We start from the raw sequence: 16,525 nt of genomic DNA, 5'->3' as shown, positions 1-16,525 counted from the left end.
ATGTAATCTAATACCTGAAGCTTAGGGAGTTAACTGAAGCACCGCATGGTGGAGTGCGCTACACAGCGAGAAGAAAGCATAGTCTGGACGTGTTAGATACTTTATACCAAGCCCAAGGTTTGTGAGTGAAGTTACGGTATCCCAAGGCATGATCTGGAAAAGGAGTTAAAGGAGTTAACTGGCCTGAGAGATCGTATGAATATGTTGCAAGGAGTACTTCTCACCTAGTAATACACAAAGCCTGGAATACATGGGAAAATAATCACTACTGATAATGATCTAAAACCAGGTTTGTAGGGGCACCTGGATGGCTCAGTCAGTTGAGTGTCTGACTGTTGGTTTTGGCTCAGGTCATGATCTCCAAGTGGTAAGACTGAACCCTGCATAGGGAGTGTTTGCTTCTCCTCTCCCTCTGCCTCTCTTTCCACTCCCTCTCTCTCTCTCTACACACACACACACACACACACACACATACACACACACACTCTCTCTCTCAAATCTTAAAAAAAAAAAAAACAAGCTTCTATAAAAATCTAGTCTCTAAATCAAGGATAATTAATATTCACCTCAATTTCCAGTTTGAAGGGAAAAAAACTTGGTAAGATTCAGGTTAAACTACTTCACAGCTCTTAATGTTCTTCCTGGGCAAAGTTTTACATTTTGGGGGAGAGGGAGGAGAAGTTGTTATGAATATAAAAATCCATTGAAATAAGTAAAATGTTTTGGAAAATAAGTATGTAAATGTAAAATTAAGCATGCTAGATTTTGAAACACATTTTACTAATGAGTATCCAAACACTAAGCTGCTGGCAAAAGTAACACCCAAATGCTGAGAGTGCCAGAGCCGAGACTGAACCACTTCTATATGGTTAGGTATGGGAGTGTGTAGGACAAGTATTGACAGTGATTTTGTAGAAGAGAAATTCCAAGTTTTTTTGATGGAAGAGAATATAGTAGCTGTGTTAACTTTAGGACATCATATACTTCTAAATATCACATATCAATTCTTTTCTAGATACTAGATTAGTTTCTAAGTTAAAGAGCTTTGAAATTAATAAGGACTTTAAAGAACTTATGTTGAATTAGAAACTTACAAGGAAGCTGTACTGTATCTAGGAAAAATGATAAAGGATGTTTAAAGTTTGATGTGAACATCAAAGTTAATATTTTTGTATTGAACAACCATCTGACAGATGAATGAAAGTTGGTAAATACATCGCTTTTGTCTTTTTAAAATTACTTTCATAGGAGAAAGGCACTTGTCCCAAAGTCACATCCTTTTTCTTAAGGTTAGATGTATTTTGCATCTTCTGTACAGGAACATCCTGTTATTGTTAACTGCATCATGGCATCCAGTCCACAGACAAGTCTCTCTGATATTAAAAGATCTGGATAACTTGGACTCCTCCCATCAGAACTGTTTTGTGGTAGTACAGAGGTTCATAGAAGCATAGGTTTGCATACTACTACATCGGCCCTGTAACTTCATAGCTGGAGGAAACTTTCACTGCTTCAGTTCTTCTTGGTAACAGAAAATTCACACAGTTTGAGACTTACTCCTGATGCAAAAATTTCCTAGAGACAACCAAGTAAACCAGAATTTCAACCAGTAAACCAAGAATTTTCACAATTTACTTGGAAACAGAATTTTCCCAAATGACAATGTTACTTTAAGACCATTAGAAATAGCTTCAAAACAAGTATATCATGGCAATACCATTATAAGAGTGTCTGTCTAGCCAAATTTGAGTTAAAAAAAAAAAAGATAAACATAAGTTGAAGAGAGAATCTCATTCCATCAAAAAGAATTCTTAGAAAATACTAGTGTTTAAGGTAAACCACTACCTCTTCACCCATTATAAAGGTCCTCTCATTGACATGCCTTTAGCACTGAAAACCCAAAGCAGATGATGCTCTTGACTTACACCAATGGCATTGTGACGATTAATGTAGCTTTCTCTTTGATAAATTTGGCTGTAGTCATTTCAGTATCCACAAATTCTGGAAGATTCAGATGTAATCTGTACTTCTCAGAGACCTCAATCAATAAGTCATCCTAAGAATAACAAACCAAAGTATTTAAAAAGATGAAAGTATAAAGTAATTCCTGGTTAAAATATGTGTTACTGGATTATTCCCAGTTACTCATTCCTCTCCCATAAGAGGAGGATCTCACTGCCGTGTGACTTGCAATGAGCTTGTACAGCTGCTGTTGTAACTCCCCGAGGTTTTGAGAGTTTTTGTTACTGCTGCTCAATACATCAAAAGTTAACTGATACAGCGCCATAAACTGGGTGTTGCCATCCTATATTATGTGGTATTGACTTTGGCTGACCAGCAAATAGCGAGGAAAATGTATTGGCCATAGGAAAAATGGTGATCCATGTTTTATAGCGATAAAGCCCTTAGGAAAACCAGCACAGTAATTTCAAAGACAAGTTAACTGTATGCCATTAATGTGTGGCTTTAGCAAAAAAAAAAGTATGAAAATAGGATGTTGGCAACACACTTTGTTTCTATTGGCTGCATTTAATAAGCTACTACAAAGAGATGGGCTTAGAAAAGAATTTCCCAGTTTGCAAGTAGGAATAAAAGAATATACAAAGCCAAGGGGCACCTGTGTGACTCAGTGGGCTAAGCATCTGCCTTTGGCTCAGGTCATGATCTCAGGGTCCTGGGATCGAGCCCCATATTGGGCTTTCTGCTCAGTGGGGTGCCTGCTTGCCCCTCTCTCTCTGCCTACCTCTCTGCCTGCTTGTGATCTCTGTCTTGTCAAATAAGTATTTTTAAAAAAACTAAAAAAAAAAAAAAAAAAGAATATACAAAGTCCAGAAATTCTAAACTTCAGGACTGAGAAATGGAACTAATTTTTATTTTAAACCAGTAAAAAGTAAAATTGAGAATTTATTTCTTAGCTCCAAAGACTGATTAAGACAGCCTAGAAGTAAAGACTGAATCACACATCATTATACTCTTTGTTAAAACCTCTAACTGGATTAAGGTGGAGCCCAGTTAATCCTTATGTTTGTCTCAAATGACAGCAATTAAGTAAAAAAAAAAAAAAGGCCATTGAAGAATGGATATGTCTAGTAAAGAACTGCGAGGTATGGCACTGATTGGAATCAAAGAAATAAAATGGTACCAGCCTTGACTAAAACATTTAACATGACCTTTGGACCCCCAACATTCCAAAAGTGTGTAAAAGGGTGAGTAACTGCTCGGCACATAAGGATGACATATTCTCCAATGTTCTTTTCTGATGTGGCCGGTGTGGTTAAGATAAAGGAAACCACCACCCAGAGAATGAAGCTGAAAGTCAGGGAAAACAATGGAACTAGGGGGCTAGGTAATCAAGGAATCTTGGTTCTCTACCCAAGAATACCTCTACCTCCAGGAAAGGGACCCTGAACATCTGCTTAATGGGATTTCAGAACTGCTGGGCACCACGAGCTGCTGTGTGCCTCTTATTTTCCTAATTTCCAAACCGAGACTGTTAATTACGCTTATCCTCTCTCCATTCCGCATTGAATAGTGCGTGTGGCTCTGGCAGTAGATTACCTGTCCTTGTAGCTCATATGTCTGTGGTTCAAGAGGAGATGAAGATTATAATGGCAAAATCTTGTATTTCAGAGGCTGATAGTAGGATTGGAGATGCCTTTCTTGGGGAAAGCAGCAAATAATTGTGACCTTGAAAGCGGACTGTAGTAGATTGTAGGACTTATGCCAATTTTTTGCTCTTCTCCTGTTAGAGGATTATACATTCTTGCCCTTTGAATTCCTGTGACTACCTGTGAGTATATTCTTCCCAGCCCTGTTGATGTAGTATTTGTGCCTTAAATTTGGCCAACAGAATGTGAGTAAAAGTGATATATAGTATGTCTGAGAGGAAGTTTTCAGATCCATTGCATGGCTTGGCCCTTTCTGTTTTCTCTCTTCCATGAGAATTGCATATCTTACCTGTATCTTGAAATGTGCAAGACTCCTGGAACAGAGCAGGCTTACCTGACATACAACCCGAGCAAACTGCTATAAACCACTGAGATTGAGGTGGTTTTTTTTTTTTTTTTTACTACAGCATAATATAGTGAAAGTTGACAAAGTTTACAGTATTACCTATTTGACTTACCTCAGAAACACTAAGGTCACAGAGAGATACGGAATTAATACCAGGTAATTCAACTTTTATTTCAATTTCCAGAGGTTTGTCATTCTGGTCAGCCACAGTTTTTAATTCATAGGCTGGTTCCTTCATCTCGACCTGGGTCTCTGTACTGGAAATCTCCTCAATCAGACACCTTGCTTTGCCTGAAACTTCACCTTTTGGCAATAAAAGCTGAAAGTGATCTGGGTTGCTCACAGTACTACTTATCTGTTCAAGGGTTAGTTCTTATGGAAAAAAATGGGGGGAGATGAAATCACAAAATTAATAACATAAAATACTATCAGGCTATGAACTGTAATATATGTGGCATTAACCAAAATGGCAGCTAACGCTGAAGCTAATTTGGTTTGGGAATCTTAAAGGAATCTTAAACCTGAGGCACGTGGGTGGCTCAGTAAGGTTAAGCATCTGACTATTGATTTCAGTTCAGGTTATGACCTCAGGATGGTGAAATGGAGCCCCGCATTGGGCTCCGTGCTCAGTGGGGAGTCTGCTTGAGTTTCTCCCTCTCTGCTTCCGCCCTCCAATCCTACCCCCTGCGCGCTCGCTCTCTCTCAAATACATAAATAAAATCTTTTATAAAATAAGTAAAATCTTTTTAAAAAAATCTTAAACCAAAGAACTCTGTTAAAAGGTTTGCAGAATTTAAAAATCTTTAAGGACATGTTAATATTTCTAATATCTAATCTTTATATCTTTCTATCTTAAGTTTATAATCTTTTTAAATCAAGATTTTTGGTTTGCAAAATGAACACAGGATGCAAAACAATTTTAAATCAGTTAGAATTTCCATTTACAGTCATTAACTTACCCTTTCTCATTTTCTCTCTCAAATCTGTGGGGTCAGCTTGTATTCCCATCAGATTTTGTTTCATCCTTTGAATGCTTCCTTTTATTCTAAATTTAGCGATACTGTAAGAGTGTGAGAGAGTGAACTGGAATTGTTCCTCAATGCATTTCATGGCCATCCGTATTAATTGATCTTTTTTTACTTGGTCCTTTTCTGCTGCCTGGAGAACATCAGGATTGTAGGCAACATCGATGACTGTATAAACATCTGTGTGTGATTCAAAGGATGTGAAATGAAGACAACTTGTTTCACTAATGATATTGTCAGGTAATACAGTAAGTCATGATCCTGGATAAAACTAGACATAAATTCTATTCCTGTATTTTTCAGAGATAATCACAATGGTGCTAAATACACACATTTCCAATTATGGCATTTCTTGTCATTTTATATGGGTTACTATTAGAAAAAACTGAATAGCATTCAATTCATATAAATAAGGGTATGCTTATTAATTATTAACTACATTACAACCAAATAAAATATTTTACTTGTAATGCCTTTTTCCAAGTAAAATCTGGTTATTATTATTCCCAATAAAGTTTTAAAAATGTGCTTTCTCTCCCTTAATTCTGTGTACCTGATGTCTCAGAGATATCTTCTGGTGTGCCAACCTTTAGAGGTACTGGATGAGTGGTTGACTGGGGAGCTGGAATCCTTTTCCACTGACACAGGTTAATAAAAAGTACTTTTTCCTTGGGTTTCTAAAAAGCAAATAATTTTGAATATCTCAAAACCTAGTGGTTTTTTTTTTATTTTAATAATATCCTAACGGTAACTCATCACAGAATTTGAAGAGTGAGAATTTTAGGCTCCAAGTAAGCCATTCCATGCATTGAAACTGTGTTTGAAAATTACACTGTTACCTAATTTCCCTCAAGCTACTAAGTTTTCATGAAGATCCCGTTGCTGCTCCCAGAAGAACTGGGAGGAAGGACAGGGCACTGATTTAAGCAGATTCTGGTTGAATATGACCGTATTTCACTACTTCCTTACCTCCCAGCCAAGCAAGTTCTCTGTATTTGAAAAAACCTCCAATTCTATGAATTTCTGTTAAATCATTACATTGCTTTTTTCTTATTCTAGTAGAAAAATGAATTTGAGATCTCCAAAATATATCAAATGTGAATTTCCCATCCTTACTCCATCATAATCTATGTTTCACTGCCCCTTTAGAGTGGCAGTGTCCCTCAAGTTTTCTTAAAGTAGCAATAGCCAAACGTAAGTGATTCTCTGATTATTCCAGGATTCTTTCGTTCAAGGCCTCCCATCCCTGGGTACCAACACTACATACAAGGATCCTGGTTTGTAGACAGAGCTGTGGTTCTGGGGCAGCATAGAGCTGCTTCCCTTCTTTCAGCTGCTGTTCAATGAATTTCTCGTAGCTCTCAGGATTGCTTTCGGCCAGATCATCTAGGAGGTTCCAGAACTGAGTAACTTGGGTGAGCAGACCCTTTGAGGAAGACTCCATGATTAAGATAAATAGGCCTCTTGAGTCTGTGGAAAGATAGGACTTAAGGTGGGAAAAGTCTGTGTAATTAATGATTCATCTCTTCTTTTGGAGGAGGAGGAACAAACAGGTCAGGAGTTGTTTTGATGAAGTTAGCACCTGTGTCTAAAACACTGTGGCTCAGCACCACTTTCCTTTACCGTATTCTCTAATTATCTAATCCACCTCTTTAATTCTCAAGTTGTCCTCTCGGGCAAGTCCTCACCTCTGCCTAGACTCTCACCAGCACTGAGGGGAGAGTAGTCAGTTAAAGTCGGGATTACCTGGCGACCCGTTCTCTTGTTCGGATACCTGGGTGGTGGCTGACTAGGGCCTATCCAGTCCTGAAACTGCCAGAGAGCCACAGGAGACTTCTCCTTGCTTCGGAGTTAAAAGCAAGGATTCTGGAGCCAGAATGCCTAGATCCCAGTCTTAGCTTCGTCATGTACTAGGTGTGGGACCTTGAACAGTGAAGTTATGTATCAGCCTATTCTTCTCAAAGTGAAGGCGCTAATGCCTATCTCGTAGGGTTATTGGGAGAATTAAGTATGCTCATGCAGAGAGGCTGGGACGCTTGGTAAACCCCAAGAGAATGATAATATCGGTGTCTACAGATGACCTCTCCCGCTCTCCTCTCCCACTGGAGACGCCTCCCACCGCAGCCACAGAATGAGGAAAAGAGGAGGTCTGGGTTCCCCGAATACGATACTAGGGTTAAACTAAACGGGAAGCTTAACTAAAGGACAATCATCCCAGAGGTCGGCGAACCCACCTCCTCTCTCGGTTCCTTGACAAACCGCGACGCCTGTTACCAGGGTAACCGGACCGGGTACAACGTCTAATTGGGTCCGGAAAGCTCCAGGAAGAAAGGCTTTTTACCTCCAGTTCCGGAATCTCCCCCTCCTGGTGTCCGGCTTGCTTTTCAGCTGAGGCTGACCCACTTCTTTTCCAGGAAGGCGCCCGCCTCCCTCCCGCACCTTCCGCATCTCTAGAGGGTGCTGGAAACCCTCCCCGTGGGAGTCTCTGGGGCCTGTGGGTGGGAAGGGTTTCTCCGGAGCACGACTTCCGGCCTGGAAGGGAAGCCCGCTCCCTTGTCTCCCAGACCGATTCCTCCCCCCAAATCCCCGCCACGCGAAGCTGCGGCGCACGGTATGGGTGTGTTTGTGTGTGTTTGTATGGGGAGGGCGTTTGGAGGGAAGGTTACCGGGAGCTCCGTGGCCGTTGAGGGGCAGGGGTCCCGGTGACAGAGACTGGGGCATTTTCTCCGCCTTCCACTTGGAAGCCTCAGCCCCACCCCCACACCCCCACTCCCCTTTCGGGCACTCTGGGTGTCTCTTGGGCCCAGTCGAAGGTTGTACCCGTCCAGATCGTCCCCATCCTTTCGAGAGAGCGAAGCCCAACCCCGGGGTCCGTCCCAGAGGAGCGTGAACGGGGCATGCCCCCCTTAAGCCGGCCGTCCGGATTCCGCGCTGGCGCAGCCTCCGGCCTCGGTCCGAAAAGAGATCTTCCTGTCAGTGCGGGCTGGGGGAAAGGAAGCCGTGGCCTGGGCCACGGGTGAGGGCAGAATAACCGGTGGGAAGGCTGCATTTTCATGAAGGACTCGGGTGAAGCTGCAGAGCTGCCTTTGAGCCCTGACTCCTTGGCTTCCTGGGTCGGAGGAGATCTTGTAATGGAGTGGTTCTTCGTCTCACACTAGCAAGATGCCTGATTTCCTCAGGATCGAGGGGTGAGTGAGCGGTGGGGTGGTTGCACAAAACAGCTGCTAGCTACACACTGAATAATCCTTGTCATCTGTTTTTTGGAGGCTTCTGTACAAAACAGAAAGAATTCCCCTGAATGGGGATATTTAGGGCGTCTCTGCATTTGATGTCAAATGTTGACATTTGTGGTCCTGACATTGTCAGATCTAGGTATTTGCTCCATCACAAACTAATTTTGAGATTCGAAAGTTGATTTCTAATCTGGATCTTGTTTGCCTTGAGCTGCCTGGCCTGGGGCAAGTTATGGCTTAAGGGAATTTCATCTACAAAATAGAAATGAACATACTTGCCTCATATGAAACTTGGGGGATGTTTTGAGGACTAAATAAAATGGTGCTCTTGAAGGCACTTAATTCTGTGCAGTTTGAAAGAATTTGGATGCCCACTATGTCACTGTGCATTCATCTGCACAGTAGGGCAGCCAGGTGTTTCCCTCTTTTAATGGTGAAGGGAAAACTACCCCTCAGGACCTCTGACTTCTTGTTCAGTGATCTTTCCTTTACCTCATGCTTCTTTATAACACTGTAATAAAAGATAAGGTAAGAAAGGAAATTATTGTTACTAAATGTTATTTATTGATTCACTTCAGATTGAAGAATGTCCCGTGTTCCATTGGGAAAAGTCCTCCTGAGGAATGTCATCCGGCATACAGATGCTCACAATAAGGTGAGAGGTACAATCTAGTTTTTCCTCAACATTTATTGGAGTCATACAGTGTGCCATGCATGATTTTGGTAGTTTAGAGATACAAAGATGAATAAAATAGTAATTACAATCAATTTGGTAAGTCCTATAATAGAGACATATATAAGGTGCTTCCATGCCCTGAGGAAGGAACAGTGAAATCTGTTGATTTCACCTGGGAAATTAGGAAAGGATTCACAGAGTGAGGGGTATTTGAACTGCTATATTTGAACTAGTTCTTGATGAACAGGTTCAAATTTACCAGGTGTAAAAGATATTCTAGACAGAACGTCATGTACTCGTATGGCAACAAAGAAAAGCATGAAGCACTTGGGGTGTGGCAAGAAAGTGTGTGCCTCTGGAAAGGAGGGAATGTTGTGTGGGGGGGTGGGTAGTGACAGAAGGTGAAGTTCAGGTGGTAAATTAGAATTGGATTGTGATGCTTGGAGATTAGACTTTTCCTTTAATGGTAAAGAAGCTATCTAATGTTTTTAAGCAGGGTGTGGCAAGATTATATTTGTATTGTAGAAAGAGGATTTGTTAGCCCGGTAGGGGAGGAGAGAGCAGATAGAATGAAACAGTAGAGACACCGTTCAGGCAGTTGTGGTGCTCCAGGTGAGAGATGATGAGGAGTTCATGTGAGAACAGTGACAGTAGCGATGAAGATGAGGAATTTCAGAGATAAAATCCAAAGGATTTGGTGACTAAACATAAAGGGTTATCATTTGATAATTGCAGCATAGTTGCAGAGTTAATAAGGTGATAAGTGAGTCTCTGCAGGGTTAAAAAGTTCTCCTGTTGCTGCAGAATTCTACATACTTGAGATTCACTGGGTCGCATTGTTGAGCTACTCTAGAGAATCGTGAATTTGTTCCTCAGATTCCTGATTATAACCCATTCTGTAATACAATAATTAATGCAGAATGTATTGTCAGTTACTTTTTTTGATATAAAATACTGTTTTTTAGTAATTATATTTCTTTTCTTTTAAAAAATCTAGATTCAGGAGGAATCAGATATGTGGAAAATAAGAGAACTGGAGAAACAGATGGAAGATGCTTACCGGGGGACCAAAAGGAAAATGTTACCCAGTAGTTCAAGGTGAAGTTGGAGCTCTAAGAACCAAAATAATTCAAATCCTGTTCAGAACCATCAAGTTTCATTCGAAAGCATTTTAGTATGCTAAAGATAGATGAGTTCAGTTCTGTGAATCTTTAAACCTTCCTTCTTTCATAAATCTAGACCTAAGCATACAGGTAATGGCTATGATACATATGGTTTAACTCTTAGCATTTATTTGCAATGGGGAATTTAAAAATTCTACCTTGAATAACTTTAAAAGTTAAGGATTCTGTGTATTCTGACCTTGTCTGGTAGCTTTTAAGATTCTCTGTTGCGGTCTTATGGTCACTTAGCTATCATTTACTCCTTTCCCCTATTAGTCTTTGATTCTCAGGCTTTTCTTTACCCCTTCTATTTCCTGTGTTCACCAAGTCACACAGCTTTTAGAGTACCTTTTTAATAATTCAGTGTGAATATGCAGGATAATGCAGGCTTAATTGTCTTGTTTGTGGAGGTATAGGAATATTTGAGTATTGAGAATATTTCTTGGGCTTCATATGCTTGTTAGTGTAGAGCTGTGTCTATGAAAAATGACTGTAGTAATAATGCTGATTTCTAAAGTCACCCAGGGGAGCAGTTAATAGATATGTAGAGTGAGTGAATGTGCCTGTGTAGTACTCAGGCTTTGGAGTGCGGTTGACTATATATGTGAAGGGCTTTAGACAAGAAAGTATTCAGGGTATCCAAGGTAAAGAAGGCAGAGTTTCAATATAAAAATAAATATCTTTGCAGTCATTTTCTTGCTGAAGATGGTCCTTTGAGGATTTAGACATAAAGTTAGTGCAGATGATAATTTGTCTTCTATTGGTTGTTCAATTCCAAGCCACATTTTCAGGGACAAAATATTGTTTTTATTTGATTTTAATTTATTTATTTTTATTATTTTTTAAAGATTTTATTTATTTATTTGTCAGAGAGGGAGAGAGAGCGAGCAAGCACTGGCAGACAGAGTGGCAGGCAGAGGCAGAGGGAGAAGCAGGCTCCCTGCTGAGCAAGGAGCCCGATGTGGGACTCGATCCCAGGACGCTGGGATCATGACCTGAGCCGAAGGCAGCCGCTTAACCAACTGAGCCACCCAGGCGTCCCTTAATTTATTTATTTTTAAAGATTTTATTTATTTATTTGACATAGAGAGAGAGACAGCAAGGGAGGGAACACAAACTGGGGAGTGGGAAAAGGGAGAACCAGGCTTCCCGCTGAGCAGGGAGCCCGATGTGGGACTTGATCCCAGGACCCTGAGATCATGACTTGAGCCAAAGACAGACACTTAACGACCGAGCCGCCCAGGTATCCCCAAAGTGTTGTAATTAGAGTGAATTATTGATATCTGTCGTGGTCTAATAAATCTTTAAAACATAATCTCTTAAGGGGCAAGGATTCTGATTGTCTCATCCCCTGCAGCTAGAATGGTGTCCAGCATGTAGGAGGCCCTTAAACATTTTTGATAACTGATTAGCTTGCTTAGTGACTTGTTAGCGGACCTTGTAAGCACAGGGTGGTTCTCAGCTATTTTTCTACCCTGGCCTACTCATGGCTTAGGCCTTGCTCCTACTATTACTATGACCTCACTATAGCAAGTTGCTAGTTTTTAAAGAAGGGAATATATTTCTAGGGTAGTTTGAAATGTCTCCACCTGTGATTATACTCTACTTCCCTCTTTCCGTGTCCTCCTCCTTGAGAATTAGTAAGTGAGCTATAGCATGCCACAGTCCATAAGTCATTTGGTCTTTATTCTGCAAGAGGATGGGTAGTGACGGTCAGATTTTCACTGGACAACTATGCAGACTTACAGCGAGGAACAGACCATGTCTTTTTACATTTTTTTTTAAACACTGAATTGGTGATTTTGTTTTCCTCTTAGCTTGTTCAGTGGGTTTTGTGCATGACATCCATAAAGGAACCTCACAGATTGCTTCTAAATATAAAAGTTCTTCTGTTTTTCCTTATAGCCGGATGCGTAGTGATGGTTTTGATGAAGAAAGTCAAAGAGACTATTGGAGGCCAAAGAATGAAATTTCTGGGGCACTGGAAGATGATTTTCTGAAGGCTAAATCCTGGAATAAGAAGTTATATGATTATGAAGCTAATATGCCAGACAGGTTTGTGACAAAATTCATGCGACCATTAATAATATTTGGTCTGAGAATGTGTACTTTAAAAAATAATTATCTGTACAAGAACTTGCATATAAATGTTCATAACATAATTATCATAATGGCCAAAAAGTAGAAATCCAAGTGTCTATCAGCTGATGAATGGATAAACAAAATGTGGTAAAGTAGTCCCCCCTTATCCATGGGGGATACATTCCAGGACCCCCAGTGGTTGCCTAAATTTGTGAATAGTACTGAATACTGTGTTTTTTTTTCTGTACATACATAACCTATAATAAAGTTTGATTTCTACATTGGGAACACTAAGAGAGTAACATTAACTAAAAATAGATTTTTTTATAAAATAAAATCTATGTGAATGTCCTATCTCAAATATTTTATTTGTACTGTACTCTTGTGAGGATGTGAGATGATAAAATGCCTACGTGATGAGATGAAGTGAGGTGAATGAGGTAGGCATTTTGATGTAGCATTAGGCTACTCCTGACCTCTGACAGTATGGCAGGAGGAAGGTGATCTGCTTCCAGAACGCAAAACTGCAGATAAGGGAGTGGGGGGAACTAATGGAATGTTATTTGATGAAAAAGGAATAAAGTACTGATAAGTGCTGCCACATGGGTGAGCCATGGAAATAGGTGAAAAAAGCCAAACCCAAAGCACCACTTATTATGATTCTATTTATATGATACGTCCAGAATAGGCAAATCCATAGAGACAGAAATTAGATTCGTGGTTGCCATGGGCTACAGGAGAGGGAGGAATGGAGAGTGACTGCTAAGGGATGGAGTTCCTTTTTGGGTGATGAAAATGTTCTGAAATTAGATAGTGGTGATGGTTGCACAACTCTGTGTACTGAAAGCAGCTTAATTGTACAGTTTAAAATGGTGAATTTCATGGTATTGGAATTATACCTCAATAAAATTGCGATGTAAAAACATCCCATTGTAGACAGCATTGTTACAAGTTATTTCTGGAGAGGTACTTCACAGGTAAAGAGCAGAGTAGAAGAGTTCCTTAGTGTTTCTTAAGAATGGCCAGTGTCTTACAGATGGACAAAAGAATGCTTTGTGTCTGGAATGATAACATGCAGTACAGAAAATGTCGCCGACTAAGTCACTGAGCTTGAAGGTGGGGTTGGCCCTGCCTTATCTTCATTTTCTTTGCTCTGTGTGCAAGTCTGTGTCTGCATGCACTAAGTCTAATTTTCTTTAAATTTTCAGTATATGCATTGCTTTAGTAATACATGTAATGAAATTTGTCATCTTACAGATGGGGTCACAGTGGTTATAAAGAGTTATACCCTGAAGAATTTGAAACAGACAGGTAAGGCAAATAAGCTTACTGAAAAAAAAAAAAAAAAAAAAAAAGCTTGAAGCTATAAGATTAATTTCAAGTCTGAACTATAAATTGGGTCCCTAATTTTACAAAGGAGATAACATTTGCCATTAAAAATGTAACTAGATGGACATTGGGGAGGTTATGTGCTATGGTGAGTGCTGTGAAGTGTGTAAACCTGGCAATTCACAGATCTGTACCCCTGGGGATAAAAATACATTATATGTTAATAAAAAATAAAAATAAATTTAAAAAAATGTAACTAGAAACACAATAGGCAATTTATTTGGGAGATAATTGGTATTTTGCCTTTCCCTAATTGATGTTCTGCATTTATATATAGCATTTAGGTTTTTAATAGTATTCCATACAGTAACTCAGTTTGTCAGATCAGAATTCTTCATTTTAAGAAAACAAGATGAGGAAACAAAACTCTGAGAGTGATAAAAGTCTCATAGTAACCCTATGTCAGAGCTTTTAGTTAAAATTCAGATGTTAACCCCAACTTTTTTTAAGATTTGTTTATGTATTTGAGAGAGCATGAGCAGGGGGAGGGACAGAGGTAGAAGCTGACTTCCTGCTGAGCGGGAGCCTGATGTGTGGCTCGGTCCCAGGATCCCCAGATCATGACCTGGGCTGAAGTCAGATGCTTAACCGACTGAGCCACTCAGGTGCCCCTAACCCCAACTTTCTATCTAGAATGCAGAATACTAAAGTATAAATACACTTTTTATTTTCTATGGTAAAGCAGTTTCTCTTTTTTATTAGTAGTGATCAGCAAGATATCACCAATGGAAAAAAAACATCTCCCCAGGTAAAACCATCTACCCACGAGTCTCACAAACACAAGAAGTCAAAGAAATCTCACAAAAAAAAGCAGAAAAAAAAGTCACACAAAAAACAGAAGAAAAGCAAAAAAGAAGCCACAGATATAACAGCGGATTCCTCAAGTGAGTTCTCGGAAGAAACTGGGGCTTCTAGTACCAGGAAAAGGAAACAACCGCATAAGCGCAAGAAAAAATCCAGGAAAAAGTCTCTCAAAAAATCTGCTTTATTCTTGGATGCAGAAAGTGACACTTCCCAGTCGGATGATTCTGCATCCAGCAGTTCTGAGGAAGGTGAGGAAAGAGACACTAAGAAAACCAAAAGAAAAAAGAGAGAGAAAGAAGTCCATATCCCTATAGTTAACAATGAAATACAGGAGAGGACAAACAAACGCACAAATTGGAAAGTGGCTACAGATGAACGGTCTGCAGAGAGTTCAGAGGATGACTAAATGAGGAGAGCTATTCCATTTCCCATCTGACTGGTTACTTACAGCTCTTCCACCTTGGGTTTTGCCAGTGACTCTCTTGCCCAGTACAGGGACCCTGATGTCAGAGCTATCCTGTGCCATCTATCTACGTTCTGACAGACTTCTTGTCTTCTGTTTTGGCCTGTTAAACTTGACCCTCTTATTGTTAATAGGGAATCTGGTATTTTGTTATGAAGTTTTCTTGAAGAGATTATTTTTTGCAATTAATCCCATTTAGGGTAGGGTGCATATACAGCAAATTAAAGGACCCAGAAAGCTGAATCCCAATAACGACCTGGGTACACCAGTTGGGATGCTGAATTTGGGGAAAGCAAGGGCTGGGATCAAGAAGTGGATTGGAATTGGTGCTGTGTAGAATGTTGGAACATCGTGTTCTCTGTTTATATAGCAGGTGCCACAACTTTTATTGTCTTCAGCCTTGGTGCTTTGATCTTTCTGTATCTTGGCCTCATAGATGTGGTCTTTTATTTAATGAGAAGATGAGTATAAGAGCAAAACATTTTTCCTTTATGATTACATCCCGAGGCAGCTGTTATTATGAGACTAGCGTTTTCCATCAAATGTCCCTGCTGGACAGGGTCCGTGGCTACATTCAGTATACCCCTAAACATGGTTATTGGTTTAGTAAATGGTTTTCTATTTCCATTGCTGTATATTGCCTAAATGGACTTGTGTTCAAAATTATTTCTTCAGTTGTTTTGGGTAAGCCCTCAACCAAATGGGGTAAAATTAGGAATTAGTCATGCTGTCTAATGGTGCTCTGAACAGGATTCAGGGTAGCAACTGCCATTTAAATATCTTCCTTGTTCATTTCTAAATCTATTAATGAACTTTAGATTTTCCCTGAAACTAGGTTGAATCAGTTCCAAAATAAAACAGGCTTCTCAGGGATGTACCCACTTCTTCCCAGTCTGCCTTCCAATTAAAGCACCAAGCAGAGACCGTATTATTTCCCTTTGCTATATACTGTGATCCCTACTGTTAATTCTTAAGAAACCAAAATAGCACTGAAAAAAGGCTGGCAGAGCCCAAGTGAATTTTTTCATTATGATAGACTATCAAGTGACATACTGCTTTTCCTGGTTGTCATTTCATGGGCTGAGTAGAATGCTTGAAAACTCAGACTTTTGGTCTTGGTTCTGCCTCTAATTAGTTATGAGGTCTGGAAAAGGTAAGTTAACCTCCCTGGCCTTACTTTCCCCATGTATAATAGAGAAATAACTTCACGGTAGCATGACAGCGTAAGACACCAGCAGTAGAATATAACTGTAACAACATTCCATGAGGTGGTAATATTTTACAGTTCTAACTACTAAATTTGTTCTCTTTACAGAACAGATGTCTAATAAAATATTTGGTCATTAAATACATGGTTGGCTAGAGGTTCCCTATCCCTTGATTATAAGCAGGTGCTACCTTTGGGGATATTTACTTGAAATATTAATACTTTGGTACTCAATTGTCAATGTTCCATGGTGTATATTTTTACCTTTGGGATTAGTAGGGGCCCCAGGTGGGGAAAACAGTCTGTATTACTACCTCTTAACCTAAAGACAAATTACTCTGTTCCTGGAATAGGTGAAATCTTTGTTGGAAGGAGTTTTCAGCACTTTTTTTTTTTTTGAAGCATTGTTTCTGTGCTATAAAAGTACTGATTCTAGCACGGACTCAGGAAGATGGGCCAGTGGAACAAG

General features: G+C 39.8%; 2 protein-coding genes across 8 annotated transcripts; one reads left to right on the top strand and one right to left on the bottom strand.

Annotated features, from left to right (window-relative positions):
• Window positions 1-759: 759 nt before the first annotated feature.
• PIH1D2 (PIH1 domain containing 2) lies at window positions 760-7,523 on the bottom strand. Of its 4 annotated transcripts, none has more exons than XM_046014786.1 (7): window positions 7,381-7,523; window positions 6,307-6,509; window positions 5,593-5,716; window positions 4,974-5,219; window positions 4,127-4,317; window positions 1,926-2,056; window positions 760-1,575 (listed from the first exon to the last, which is right to left on the bottom strand). In XM_046014786.1, the coding sequence occupies exons 2-7, from the start codon at window positions 6,481-6,483 to the stop codon at window positions 1,554-1,556; spliced, it is 891 nt and encodes a 296-aa protein (XP_045870742.1). In that variant the 5' UTR covers window positions 6,484-6,509; window positions 7,381-7,523; the 3' UTR covers window positions 760-1,553. The 4 variants fall into 4 exon arrangements, with proteins under 4 accessions (XP_045870742.1, XP_045870738.1, XP_045870739.1 ...); XM_046014782.1 differs by having other exon boundaries at window positions 4,127-4,386; window positions 7,381-7,521; XM_046014783.1 differs by having other exon boundaries at window positions 4,127-4,386; window positions 6,307-6,525; window positions 7,381-7,517.
• Window positions 7,524-7,552: 29 nt separating this feature from the next.
• Window positions 7,553-15,231, top strand: NKAPD1 (NKAP domain containing 1). 4 transcript variants are annotated; one of them, XM_046014788.1, is made up of 7 exons: window positions 7,617-7,650; window positions 8,198-8,227; window positions 8,851-8,927; window positions 9,946-10,046; window positions 12,017-12,166; window positions 13,451-13,504; window positions 14,285-15,231. In XM_046014788.1, exons 3-7 carry the CDS (start codon window positions 8,859-8,861, stop codon window positions 14,790-14,792), a joined length of 882 nt encoding a protein of 293 aa, XP_045870744.1. In that variant the 5' UTR covers window positions 7,617-7,650; window positions 8,198-8,227; window positions 8,851-8,858; the 3' UTR covers window positions 14,793-15,231. The 4 variants fall into 4 exon arrangements, with proteins under 4 accessions (XP_045870745.1, XP_045870746.1, XP_045870743.1 ...); XM_046014789.1 differs by lacking the exon at window positions 8,198-8,227 and having other exon boundaries at window positions 7,553-7,650; XM_046014790.1 differs by having other exon boundaries at window positions 7,599-8,227; window positions 14,288-15,231.
• The last annotated feature ends 1,294 nt before the right edge of the window (window positions 15,232-16,525 follow it).

The sequence above is a fragment of the Meles meles genome, chromosome 8, assembly GCF_922984935.1.
Source record: "Meles meles chromosome 8, mMelMel3.1 paternal haplotype, whole genome shotgun sequence".
In the NCBI taxonomy this organism is placed as follows: domain Eukaryota; kingdom Metazoa; phylum Chordata; class Mammalia; order Carnivora; family Mustelidae; genus Meles; species Meles meles.
Note: the sequence above shows the minus strand (reverse complement) of the source record. Positions and strands in the feature narration are given on the sequence as shown.